The sequence below is a fragment of the Ruditapes philippinarum genome, unplaced genomic scaffold (assembly GCF_026571515.1).
Source record: "Ruditapes philippinarum isolate M1 unplaced genomic scaffold, ASM2657151v2 ctg5840_1_1_1_1, whole genome shotgun sequence".
Lineage (NCBI taxonomy): Eukaryota > Metazoa > Mollusca > Bivalvia > Venerida > Veneridae > Ruditapes > Ruditapes philippinarum.
Window position 1 is genome coordinate 52915 of NW_026866932.1, and position 13329 is coordinate 66243.

Sequence of the window (13329 nt, forward strand, 5' to 3'; positions counted from 1 at the left end):
GATAATAATATTATTTTGAGATAAGAAAAGTATATCTGGATTAAGCAATTAATTGTCAGTATTTTAAATTTTTATTAATTTTAACTAATTGTTTTGATGGTTTGTTGATTATTTTTATCACGTACTGGACGGAAAGAGCCGGTATGTTTCCTCTACGTCGTAGTGTTACCAGGAAAGTCAGAAAAAAAAGATAAATGATTGTTATAGCCGTTTTAAATCACGTGACGAAGAGATCAAAATTACACAACTTTGTCCCCAGAACATATCTAGATCAGCATGTATATAAGTACTGATCTAGAACAGAATGTATCCGAATATTTGAAATGGGTCCATAATAAACTAACAGTGACCGTTTTTATATATATATATTTTTAGTCTTTTACAGGCTGTTTGCCTTAGCCAACAGTCAGTTTCTCCAATCCAAAATATGTTATATTTTCCCCTAGAATAAATTCATGATTTCCACTGGAACAAAAAAGTCTTTAACTGCAATAAAAAAAAGTTCAATAATTAAATAAACAGCTCTAAATATTAATTTGAAATGAAAAAATTGATTTAAAGTAAAGATTGTTACATTCTCATTTGTTGGTGTTTGATTCCAGCTTTTCTCCTTTTATAATTCATTGTGCTACATTTTCCCCCATTAAGCTACAGGTTGATCTGATAATTTCAAAAATAAATCACTTGCTGAACTTTTTTTTGAAATCCTTAAGAATGATAATTTTTATTGGGTTGAAAATTAAGTTTCACAATTCAATTCTGGGAATTAAGCAGTATGACAGTTAAATGTAAATTTGGATAATACGTTTTCTTTAATCACTCCCAGTGGCCATTGTACACACTGGATATTAAACGTATATTTACGTGTGTATTAAACGTATATTTACGTGTGTAAGGTGTATTTTCTAAATTGAAAACTATCAAGGATATACTATCCAATTGAACAAACTTTTAAAGAGTAATATTTTCGTATCATTAAATTACTTTTACCATTTCTACTTTTGTTTTAAGTGTCAGTGACTGAATTTATTATTGGCGAGTCAAGTGGAGAAATAACAGTAGCATCACCGTTAAGTTATAACACAAAATCTTCATATGATGTAACTGTGACAGCTAAGGATAACGGTGGCAAGTCTGCAACACAGAATGTCAAGATAACAATTCTTACAGGTATAAGTTTTATCATATTCAAATGATGTTTTGTTTTTTCAGAGCGCTCAAAAGAGAAAAAAACTTGTCTCAGCTAAAGCTGAAAATTGTTGACATTTCCATTTTCAAGAAAGGATTTCCAGCATTCATCTTTTTGATCAGCATCAAATGTAATAAATGCTCGATTGTAATTAATAAAGGAGTTCGCATGGTAGTTTCATCAATATTCAGTTTATACGCCTGCTTTTAAATTGTCTTTGCCCCTTTTGAAATATAGAAAGGCATTCCATTACAAACGTCAGTAAAATTAAAAGAATAAATTTTATAACATATACTGTTAATAAAGTTAATTTGCAAAGATGTCAAAATGCTATGATTTATAGATATGAAATCTTTTTCGCGATAGCGAAGAAAAATACCATCAAAGTCACTTAAATGTAACAACTTATAATACTAAACAAATGATAAGAGGGTGCCTGATTCATTTCGAATAAAGCAAGGAGGAGAAAAACCAAACCTTATAAATTATGAAGGCTTGTGAAAAAGCATTATTTATTTTGGAAATCAGAAATATTTAGACTTGTTTATTGTTAACATCTTTTTCCATTTTTCATTTAGCGCCAAAATTTACTTCACCAATAAATAATGACAAAATAGATGTTCCTGAAGCTAGTGCAGACGGTTCTTTAGTAAAAACGCTCGTAGCTTCGGACGAAGACGACGATGTACCTATATACACAATCGTTTCTCAGGTTTGTGTTTTATACAGATGAATATGCCAAAAATGTAATAATTTGAAATGTTTAAATTCCGTGTAGTCCGACCAGGCTCGATACTTTTGTCTGATATACTTTCCATTTTCATAAGTAATAAAAGGCAATTCAAAAAGTGTAAGCCGGGCAAATTCAATCGAGAAAAGAATGTTTGAGAGTAATTTTAGTTAACGTTAATGCAGACACTATTTCGTAAAAGAAAAAAAGATCCTGAATGTACGTGTGACTTTTATAGCTTCATGTCCTTACATGCTTTAAATTATGATATTTTAGTATTTTATATTCATTATAAAATATGTTTATGATCAGCTAATTATAATGAATTTTGTGTTATTTTAGTAGATTTTTATGCAAAGAAAATTAAATATTTCACGCCAAAACACATTTATTTGTTATATAAGATTGTGATACCGTCTTTCATACAAACATAAACTACTATGCCAGTATATTTGCGAAGCAAACAATTAGGTTAGCATATTTACAGAAACTAACCACTAAATATTTTCGGAAGCAACCAGTCTGCCATCAGATAGATGAAAACGAACAAATATGACATCATGTAATCAAGACATAAAACACTATTTATTTCAAGTTTATAAGTCATTTGTTGCTTTTGTGGCTGTTTTTATATGACTGATTTGTGTTGTTGTTATTGTTTTTGTCGCCTTAGTTGTTGTTGTTGTTACATGATGATACATTTTCACCTCAGTTCAAAAATTTCCTTTTTATTTTAAGGCAGCAACAGTTACACAATTTTTGTTCTATTTATAACAGACTCCAGATGATCCAGTAAAGTTTGCTGTGCAGAATAATGAACTTAAAACGAAAGGCACATTTAACGTTGACGTCGCTGATGCTGTACAGTCATACACCCTTTCATTAAAGTAAATTATTGCAGTTGATTTAATCAAATTGAATATGTAAATGTTGTCCTTATAATTTTTCGCTTTGTTAAATCCTTTCACTGACTTAAAATCATGTTATAAATTTAATGGTTATTTGACAAATCTTTGCATTTTTATTTATTCATGTGACAAATTTTAGATGTTTTCTGCAACTGTTGACAAACTTGTATTTTTATTTCCATACAAAATCGCTCCAGTTCTAAATTTTCAAATTGCACGAAAAGCATAAAATGGTTCAGATATATGGTCAATGTTTAACGTTTTGAAAAAAGATACGTAATAGTCTTAGAGAGAGAAAAAAATGCATTGCCTGTGGGGCTTTATAGACATTTTAGGTTACAAACATTTTGAAAATGGTGTCATTTGTTTATATTGTAACAGAGTTTCATTATACTTTAACAGGGTTTCAGATGGCAACGATAAAACGGATGATGAAACTATTCAAGTCGTGATAAACATAAAAGACTCAAACACACAGTTCCCTAAGTTTAAGACAGGTGTGTCCTATGAAGCAAGTGTAAAAGAAACTGCAGAAATCGGTAAGAAGTTATAAGAATTTTTAATTATTTTTTGATTATTCTCGTTTTCAAACCTTTTCCTTGCTGCCGACAACTTTATTTACTTTTTTTTATAATTAAGTTCATAACTTGTATACAACCCCACAGTTTAGTTGATGTACTATCAAAAAGAACTAGGGAAATCGCCTGTTTATTTAATTTGTTACATGACAGTTTTTATTACTTTTATAATAATTATACATTTACTTAATAAGACCAAAGTTGCGAAAATCTATTATAACAATGTCTTAAGCCTGCTGACCGTAAAAGACTTACTTTTTTATTCTTCAAAATTTTTACTAATGCACCCATTTCAGACCAAGATTAACCAGCACATCCTTGCTGTCTGATCATATCCTACACTGGTATTTAGTTTGTATATGTTTTGGATTTTTTTCTCAATATGATAATTGGTTTAGTCCAAATTTAAGAAAATAAAGCGCGGTAAAGGTTACAAATATCAGAGAAGACAAAAATCAATTGTCTACTCATTATGCTAAGTTTTAGGCATATTTTTTCGGGGGATGTTGTTGTTTTTTGTTTGTACTATAGACACATTATTCGCTTTTTAATTTATTTATAGATTAAACAGATTTCTGTTCTTGATTCAGGTTTTAAAGTTCTCACTGTAACAGCAACTGATGACGACCTCACGGAAACTAACAACAAAGTTACCTATTCTCTTGGTAAGTTACATGTTATATGATAACATTGCTGTTTTAAACATATACGCTGCCCAAATTAAATTGTGATCAATGAAAATATTTATGATTGTTACACATTCGCCATGTAAATATGAATGTTTGACTGCAAACAAAGAAGATATGTTACGTGTAACCGATATAGACTTAAAAGAAAGTGAAGTGGTATTGAACAACTGGCACTTATTTGTTTTTTGTTGTAACTTCTTAATTTCTTTTTTTATCAGTATTTTTTGTAAGAATGAATCAATTGTCTTGACCCGTAATAGCGAATGCAGCTTCCCAAACATTGTACCTTGTCTTTCTCAAATTAGACATATTCTCAGATTTCAGTAAATGACTGCGATAATTATATTACTTTGAGATAAGTAAAGTATATCTGGATTAAGCAATGAATTGTCAGCATTTTAAATTTTTCTTAATTTTAACAAATTACTTTGATGTTTTGTTGATAATTTTATCACGTACTGGACAGAAAGAGCCGGTATGTTTCCTTTATGCAGTGTTACCAGGAGAGCCAGAAAAAGGAACAGACAAATGCCTGTTATAGCCGTATTAAATCACGTGACGAAGAGGCTATATTTAGCATCAAAATTAAACAACGTTTTCTTAAGAACATTTCTAGATCAGCATGTATATAAGTACTGATCTAGAACAGAATGTATCCGTATATTTGAAATGAGTCCATAATTATCTACCAGTGACCGTTTTTTTATATATTTTAGTCATTTTCAGGCTATTTGCCTTAGCCAAAAGGCAGTTTTTCCAATCCAAAATATGTTATATTTTCCCCTAGAATAAAGTCATGATTTCCATTGGAACATAAAAGTATGTAACTGCAATAAAATAAAGTTCAATAATTAAATAAACAGCTCTAAATATTAATTTGAATAAGAAAAATTTGATTTAAAGTAAAGTTTGTTACATTCTCATTTGTTGGTGTTTGATTCCAGCTTTTCCCCATTTATAATTTATTGCGCTATATTTTTCCCCAATTAAAGGGACTCCACTGAGGTTTTTTGACATGATGGGACTGAAATTTTTTTCCAGATAAATGTACCATTTGATGTATGTTTAGACCACTAATCTTTGAGCAAAATTTCAGAACATTCGCGCACTTCGTTTATCCAGTATAATTATTCAAATTGTAAAATAATGTCCCAAAATGAAAAGCATTTAAACGCTTTTCACTCAAATCGGGCTAAGGAAAGCATAAACATACGATTTTCAATGTATATTTTAAATAATATTTCTAAACTATCTTTGCACATGTTTCTCTTTACAGTGCCCCAACTCATTAATGAAATACTTTAAAATGTTTTGTTTTTACACTTTTTAACCTCAGTGGAGTCCCTTTAAGCAACAAGTTGATCTGATAATTTAAAAGAAAATCACTGTGAAATCCTTAAGAATGATTATTTTATTGGGTTGAAAATTAAGTTTCACAATTCAATTCTGGGAATTAAGCAGTATGACGGTTAAATGTAAATGTGAGTGATAGTCTGGGATAATACGTTTTCTTTAATCACTCCCAGTGGCCATTGTACACACTGGATATTAAACGTATATTTACGTGTATAAGGTGTATTTTCTAAATTGAAAATTATCAAGGATATACTATCCAATTTAACAAACTTTTAAAGAGTAATATTTTCGTATCATTAAATACTTTAACCATTTCTACTTTTGTTTTAAGGGTCAGTGACTGAATTTATTATTGGTGAGTCAAGTGGAGAAATAACAGTTGCATCAGAGTTAAGTTATAACACAAAATCTTCATATGATGTAACTGTGACAGCTAAGGATAACGGTGGCAAGTCTGCAACACAGAATGTCAAGATAACAATTCTTACAGGTATCAGTTTTATCATATTCAAATGATGTTTTGTTTTTCCAGAGCGCTCAAAAGAGAAAAAAAACTTGTCTGAGCTAAAGCTGAAAATTGTTGACATTTTCATTATCCAAAAAAGATTTCCAGCATTCAGTATTTTGATACGCATCAAATGTATTAAATGCTCGATTGTAATATAGGATGTTCGCATGGTTGTTTCATCAATGTTCAGTTTATTGGCCGGCTGCTAAATTGTCTTTGCCCCTTTTTGAAAAAACAACGGCATTCCATCTTAAACGTCAGTAAAATTAAAAGAATGAATAACATATAATGTGAATAAAGTTAATTTAAGTGCAAAGATTTCAAAATTCTAAGTATAATCCATATAAAATCTTTTTCGCGATGCTTTATCAGAATATGGCGAAGGAAAATACCATTAAAGTCACTTAAATGTAACAAATTATAATACTGAACAAATGATAATAGGGTGCCTGATTCATTTGGAATAAAACAAGGAGGAGAAAAGTCAAACCTAATACAATATGAAGGCTTGTTAAAAAGCATTATTTATTTTGAAAATCAGACATATTTAGACTTGTTTATTGTTTACATCTTTTTCCATTTTTTATTTAGCGCCAAAATTTACTTCACCAATAAATAATGACAAAATAGATGTTCTTGAAGCAAGTGCAGACGGTTCTTTAGTAAAAACGCTCGAAGCTTCTGACGAAGACGGCGATTCACCTATATACACAATCGTTTCACAGGTTTGTGTTTTATACATATGGATATGCGAAAATTTAATAATTTGAATTGTTTAATATACGTGTAGTCCGACCAGGCTCAATATTTTTGCCTGATATAATTTCCATTTCCGTAAGTAATAAAAGGAAGTTCAAAAAGTGTAAGCCGGGCAAATTCAATCGAGAAAAGAATGTTTGGGAGTAATTTTAGTTAACGTTTATGCAGACACTATTTCGTAAAAGAAAAAAACTTTCCTGAATGTATGTGTGACTTTTATAGCTTCATGTCTTTACATGTTCTAAATTATGGTGTTTTAGTATTTTATATTCATTATAAAATATGTTTATGATCAGCTAATTGTAATGAATTCTGTGTTATTTTAGTAGATTTTGATGCAAAGAAAATCAATTTTTTCACGCCAAAACACATTTATTGGTTATATAAAATTGTGATACCGTCTTTCATACAAAAATTAACTACTATGCCAGTATATTTGCAAAGCAAACAATTAGGTTAGCATATTTACAGAAACTAATCACTAAATATTTTCGGAAGCAACCAGTCTGCCATCAGATGGAGGACAACGAACAAATATGACATCATGTATTCAAGAAATAAAACACTATATATTTCAAGTTTATAAATCATTTGTTGCTTTTGTGGCTGTTTTTTATGACTAATTTGTGTTGTTGTTGTTGTTGTTGTTGTCGTCGTCGCCTTAGTTGTTGTTGTTGTTTTTGTTACATGATGAAACACGTTCACCTCATTTCAAAAATTTTCCTTTTACTTTATAGCCACCACAGTTAAACAAATTCTTTTCTATTTATAACAGACTCCAGATGATCCAGTAAAGTTTGTCGTGGAGAATAATGAACTTAAAACAAAAGGCACATTTAACGTTGACGTCGCTGATGCTGTACAGTCATACACCCTATCATTAAAGTAAATTACTGCAGTTTTTGAAATCAAATTGAATATATTAATCATGTCGTTGTAATTTTTTACTTTGTAAAGTCATTTCACTGACTTAAAAATAATGTTATCAATTTATTGTTCATGTCACAACTCTTTTCATTTCTATATATTCATGTGACAACTCTAGATCATTTCCGCTACTGTGGACAAACTTATACTTTTATTTCGCTCCAATTCTTAATGTTAAACTGAACAAAAGCATAAGATGGTTCAGATATATGGCCAATGTTTAGTGTTTTGAAAAAAGATACCTAAACGTCTTTGAGAGAGAAAAAAGTTGCATTTTGGGGGAGGGGCTCTAGAGACCTTTTAGGTTACCAATATTTTGGAAAAAGTGTCAATTGTTTATAATGTAACAGGGTTTCTGATGGCAACGATAAAACGGATGATGAAACTATTCAAGTCGAGATAAACATAAAAGACTCAAACACACAGTCTCCTAAGTTTAAGACAGGTGTGTCCTATGAAGCAAGTGTACAAGAAACTGCGGAAATCGGTAAGAGGTTATTAGAAGACTTAAATTAGATCTTGATTATTCTCATTTTCAAACCTTTTCCTTGCTGCCGACAACTTTATTTACTTTTTTATATTTAACTTCATAATTTGTATACATCCCCACAGTTTAGTTGATGTAATATCAAAAAGATGCTATGTTTAAGGCAACATTTTTTTTTGAGGGGGGGTGTTTTTTGTTCTCTTGACACATAATTCGCTTTTAAATTCATTAATAGATTAAACAGATTTCTTTTCTTGATTCAGGTTTAAAAGTTCTCACTGTAACAGCAACTGATGATGACCTCACGGAAACTAACAACAAAGTTACTTATTCTCTTGGTATGTAACATGTTATATGATTATATTGCTGTATTAAACATAAAAGCTGCCCAATTTAAATTTTGATAAAGATATCTATAATTGTTACACATCCTCCATGTAAATATGAAATGAAGATGTTTCGACTGCACACAAAGAAGATATGTTATACACACTTATATACACAAAAAAATGAAAATGAAGTGGCATTAACAAACTGGCAGTTTGTTGTTAGCTCACCTGAGCATATGCTCAGGGTGACCTATTAGGATCACTCTTCGTCCGTCGTCTGTCGTCCGTCGTACGTCGTCCGTTGTCCGTTCACACTTTTTAAACGACATCTCCTCTGAAACCATAAGGCAAATCATAATGAAACTTCACAGGGATGTTCCTTGTGTGAAGCCTTAACAAAGTTGTTCAAAGAATTCCATTCCATGCAGAACTCTGGTTACCATGGCAACCAAAAGAAAAAACTTTAAACATCTTCTTCTAAAATACCCAAAGAGCTAGAGCTTAGATATTTGGCATGAAACATCTTCTTGTGGGTGTCTACCAAGATTATTCAAATAAAATCCCTGGGGTCAAAATTGGCCCCACCCTAGGGGGTCATTGATTTTCTCTATATGCATATAGTAAAAACTTAAAAAAAATGTTTTAAAGAACCCAAAGAGCTAGAGCTAAGATATTAAGCATAACATCTTCTAATGGGTGTCTACCAAGTTTGTTCAAATAAAAGCCCTGGGGTCATTGATTTTCCCTATATGCATATAGTACAAACTTAAAAAATCTTCTTCTAAAAAACCCAAAGAGCTAGAGCTTAGATATTTGGTATGAAACATGTTCTAATGGATGTCTACCAAATTTGTTCAAATAAAAGCCCTGGGGTCAAAATTGGCCCCGCCCGGGCTGACATTGATTTTCCTTACATGTGTATAGCAAAAACTTAAAAGTCTTCTTTGAAAAAACCCGAATAGCTAGAGTTTAGATATTAAGCATGGAACATTTTCTAGTAAGTGTCTACAAAGATTGTTCAAATAAAAGCCCTTAGGTCAAAACTGGCCCTACCCCAGGTGTGTCATTGTTTTTATCTATATGTGTAAAGAAAAAAACTTGACCAGCTAGACTTTAGATGTTAAGCATGAAATATCTTCTAATGGGTGTCTTCCAAGTTTGTTCAAATAAAAGCCCTGGGGTTTAAACTGGCCCTGCTCCGGGGACCTATATACAGGTGAGCGACTTCAGGGCCATCATGGCCCTCTTGTTTTTGTTGTTGCTTTTTTGCGTTGTTTATTTTCTTTTTTTTTAATTTTTTTTTTGTAAGAAAGGACCAATTATCTTGACCCGTAATAGATAATGTAGCTTCTCAAGCATAGTTTGTACCTTTTCTTAAATGAATAAGACATATTCACATATTTCAGTAAATGACTGCGATGGAAATATTATTTTTAGATAAGTGAAGTATATATGGATTAAGCAATGAGTTGTCAGTATTTCGAATTTTTATTCATTTAAATAAATTGCTTTGATGTTTTGTTGATTATTTTTATCACATACTGGACAGAAAGAGCCGGTATGTTTCCTCTAAAAAGTGTTACCAGGAATGTCAGAAGAAAAAGGAACAGATAAATACTTGTTGTAGGCGTATTAAACCACGTGACGAAGAGGCTATATTTAGCATCAAAATTACACAACCTATGTCTTTAGAACATATCTAGCATGTATATCAGTAATGATCTAAAACAGTATGTATATGTATAGTTTGAAATGGGTCCATGATTATTTTTGTATATTTTAGTCTTTAAAAGGTTTTTTGCTCTAGCAAACAGATAGTTTCTCCAATTCAAAATATGCTATTTTTTCCCTAAAATAAAATCATGATTTCCGCTGGAACAACAAAGCCTGTAACTGCAATAAAATAAAGTTCAATAATAAAATAAACAGCTCTAAATCTTAATATGAAATGGAAAATTTGATTTAAAGTAAAAATTTGTTACATTCTCAGTTGTTGGTGTTTGATTCCAGCTTTTCCCCATTTATAATTTATTATTCTATATTTATCCCCTTTAAGCTACAGGTTGATCTGATAATTTAATAAAAATCACTGGCTGAACTGTTTTGTAAAATCCTTAAGAATGATAGTTTTTATTGGGTTGAAAATTAAGTTTTTACAATTCAATTCTGCGATTTTAGCAGATATAAATATGAGTGATAGTCTGGGATAATATGTTTTCTTTTATCACTGCCAGTGGCCATTGTACACACTGGATATTAAACGTATATTTATGTGTGTAAGGTGTATTATCTAAATTGAAAAATATCAAGGATATACTATCCAATTTAACAAACTTTCATAAAGTAATATTTTCTTATTATTAAATTACTTTCACCTTTTTTACTTTTGTTTTAAGGATCAGTGACTGAATTTAAAATTGGCGAATCAAGTGGAGAAATAACAGTTGCAGCAGAGTTAAATTATGACTCAAAATCTTCATATGAAGTAACTGTGACAGCTAAGGATAACGGTGACAAGTCTGCATCACAGAATGTCAAGATAACTATTCTTGCAGGCATCAGTTTTATCATATTTCATTTATTTTTTCAGAGTGCACTAAAGAGAAAAAAACATCTGAGCTAGAGCTGAAAATTGTTGACAAATCAGCTTTCAGCGTTTTTATAAATGATAAGCAAAAGGATTTTCGCATAACAGTTTCATCAATGTTAAATACAAGACATCTGCTATTAAATTTCTTTGCCCCTTATTTGAAGGATGAAAAGGCATTCCATTTTAAACAACATTAAAATTAAAAGAATAAGTTTTAAAACATATACTTAATAAAGTGTAAAATTTGTCAAAAGACTATGGTTAATAAATATTATATATGTCTTTTTGCGATGATTTACCAGAATATAGCGAAGGTAAATGCCATCACATGTATCATAAGTAGTCACATAAATGTAACAAATTGTTATACTAAACAAATAAGAATAGGGGCCTGATTCATTTCTTTAAGCAAGGAGAAGAAAAGTTAAAAACTATGAAGGCTTGTGGAAAAGCATTAAATTAATTTTGAATTGACTTTCTTGCATGTTAGCACATTAACATTTATAAGCTAGATATATTGACCTTTGATAGCATATGTTAACATGTATATAAACGTTAATAACTTAGAGCCAGTGTTCAGGAATATTGCTGAGGCGGTAACAAGAGAGATTAAGGAGAATGTTGGTGATGGTACATCGGTATTTCAAGTAACGGTACAGGATTCAGATGATACTTGGAACGGTGTAATAGAAATTGCAAGTCAGCCGCCAGGAGAAATGTTTAAAATGGATGGAGATACACTTAAAACAAACACAAATAGTTTTGATGCCGAGACTACAACAGCTTATGTAGTGACATTCAAGTATGTTCACGTTAGATAGGCGTATTTTCATTTATAGTATTTATCAATGAAGTATAAATATTAGAATAAAACTTTTTACAAGCATTTGTTCATTTGCATGCTTTGTGTGTTTCTTCAAATCAACTTTAATAACCCTTTACATAAAAATATGGCATTTCGGAAATAAACTGAAAGTTAAGATGTAGATAGTACATCGCTTCTGGTGTTCTACTGTTTAGTTTTATAATGTTAGGTTAACAAAAGTGTAACAGTCTCTTATTGTTTGTGAAGGGTTAACGTTGTTTAAGGAGGTACAGTCATATGCAAACAGAAAATTATTTAGTTTCAACATAAACATTTAACAACAACTAATATTGCTCACTCAAAGATATTTAGGATACATAATTGTTACCTGAATTCTTCGTCAAATGTAACTTAAATCTGATGATTGACATTATTCTTTTTTCAATAGACTTAAGTTATTTTGTAATGTAAGTATGTATTTGTATAAATGCATGTGTAAGAAAATCTCCATTGCAATGGTGTCTTTATAAAAAGTTTTCTTTTTATTTACGATAAATCTTTTCAGTCATATCTTGTAAATGTCTAGCATGAACTGGCCTTCAGAATTTTTATTATCATTTTTTGAATTGGTATTTCCTGTTAATTTTGTCTATGTAATAACACAATGCTTAGAAATACAAAATCATGTCAAAATGTTCTTATTGATTTAGACTGTTCCAAGTCAGATCTGTAACCACATTTCCCCTTTCATTACAAAATAATCATAAAATAATTTTGTGATGAAGATAAAGTCAATCTTGTTATTTCAATATTTCAGAGTTACTGATGGTGACTTTATCGTTACCAGTGAGAAGTTAACAATAAATGTTTTAGATGTTAATGATAACAAACCTTCTATAACGGCAATAGAGGATATTACTAAACCAGAGACATTAGCTGTAGGTAAGTGAAGTGATTTAAATGACCAGAAGTTATTATTTCGAGATAAAAGTTACAATGATATTTCCGAAATAAATAGAATTTTCCAAATAACCGTCAGGGTCATCAGTAGATTTATCTTCACGACACTATTTTATGCCAAGCACTATTATACCTTTTGGTTATACATTATAACTATGAAAATAAAAACACTCATATACAAATTAGAAAAGAACTGATTTAACTAAAAAATTGAAATCAAGTATTTAAGTTGCACTTATTGGTAGACCTACTTAACAGGTAGCAAGTTCAATAAGTTGTATTGTGCAATTGCCATTGATGACGTGAATTTATTGTAGATGAATTTGTTGTTGACAAAATAGAGGCAACAGATAAAGACATATCTAAGCCTAATAATGAACTTGTTTACGCGATAACATGTAAGTATAAATATGTCAAATAATATTTGCAACAATGTTGTTCATGTTTGCAGTCTTCTGTAACAAAAAGCTGAATTCAAATAATTCACAATTAAATAATATCAATTGAAATTGAA

The 13329-nt window shown here is 30.4% G+C and overlaps 1 protein-coding gene across 1 annotated transcript in view; it reads left to right on the forward strand.

Annotated features, from left to right (window-relative positions):
• LOC132734264 (cadherin EGF LAG seven-pass G-type receptor 2-like) overlaps positions 1-11098 on the forward strand; it is a 51479-nt gene extending 40381 nt beyond the window's left edge. The window contains exons 16-26 of the mRNA XM_060720968.1: positions 1012-1170; positions 1768-1901; positions 2697-2806; positions 3230-3366; positions 3996-4070; positions 5782-5940; positions 6550-6683; positions 7493-7602; positions 7995-8131; positions 8395-8469; positions 10857-11098. Coding sequence (XP_060576951.1) covers positions 1012-1170; positions 1768-1901; positions 2697-2806; positions 3230-3366; positions 3996-4070; positions 5782-5940; positions 6550-6683; positions 7493-7602; positions 7995-8131; positions 8395-8469; positions 10857-11083 — 1457 coding nt within the window. The 3' untranslated portion in view covers positions 11084-11098. The remainder of the gene's footprint in view (positions 1-1011; positions 1171-1767; positions 1902-2696; positions 2807-3229; positions 3367-3995; positions 4071-5781; positions 5941-6549; positions 6684-7492; positions 7603-7994; positions 8132-8394; positions 8470-10856) is intronic.
• The last annotated feature ends 2231 nt before the right edge of the window (positions 11099-13329 follow it).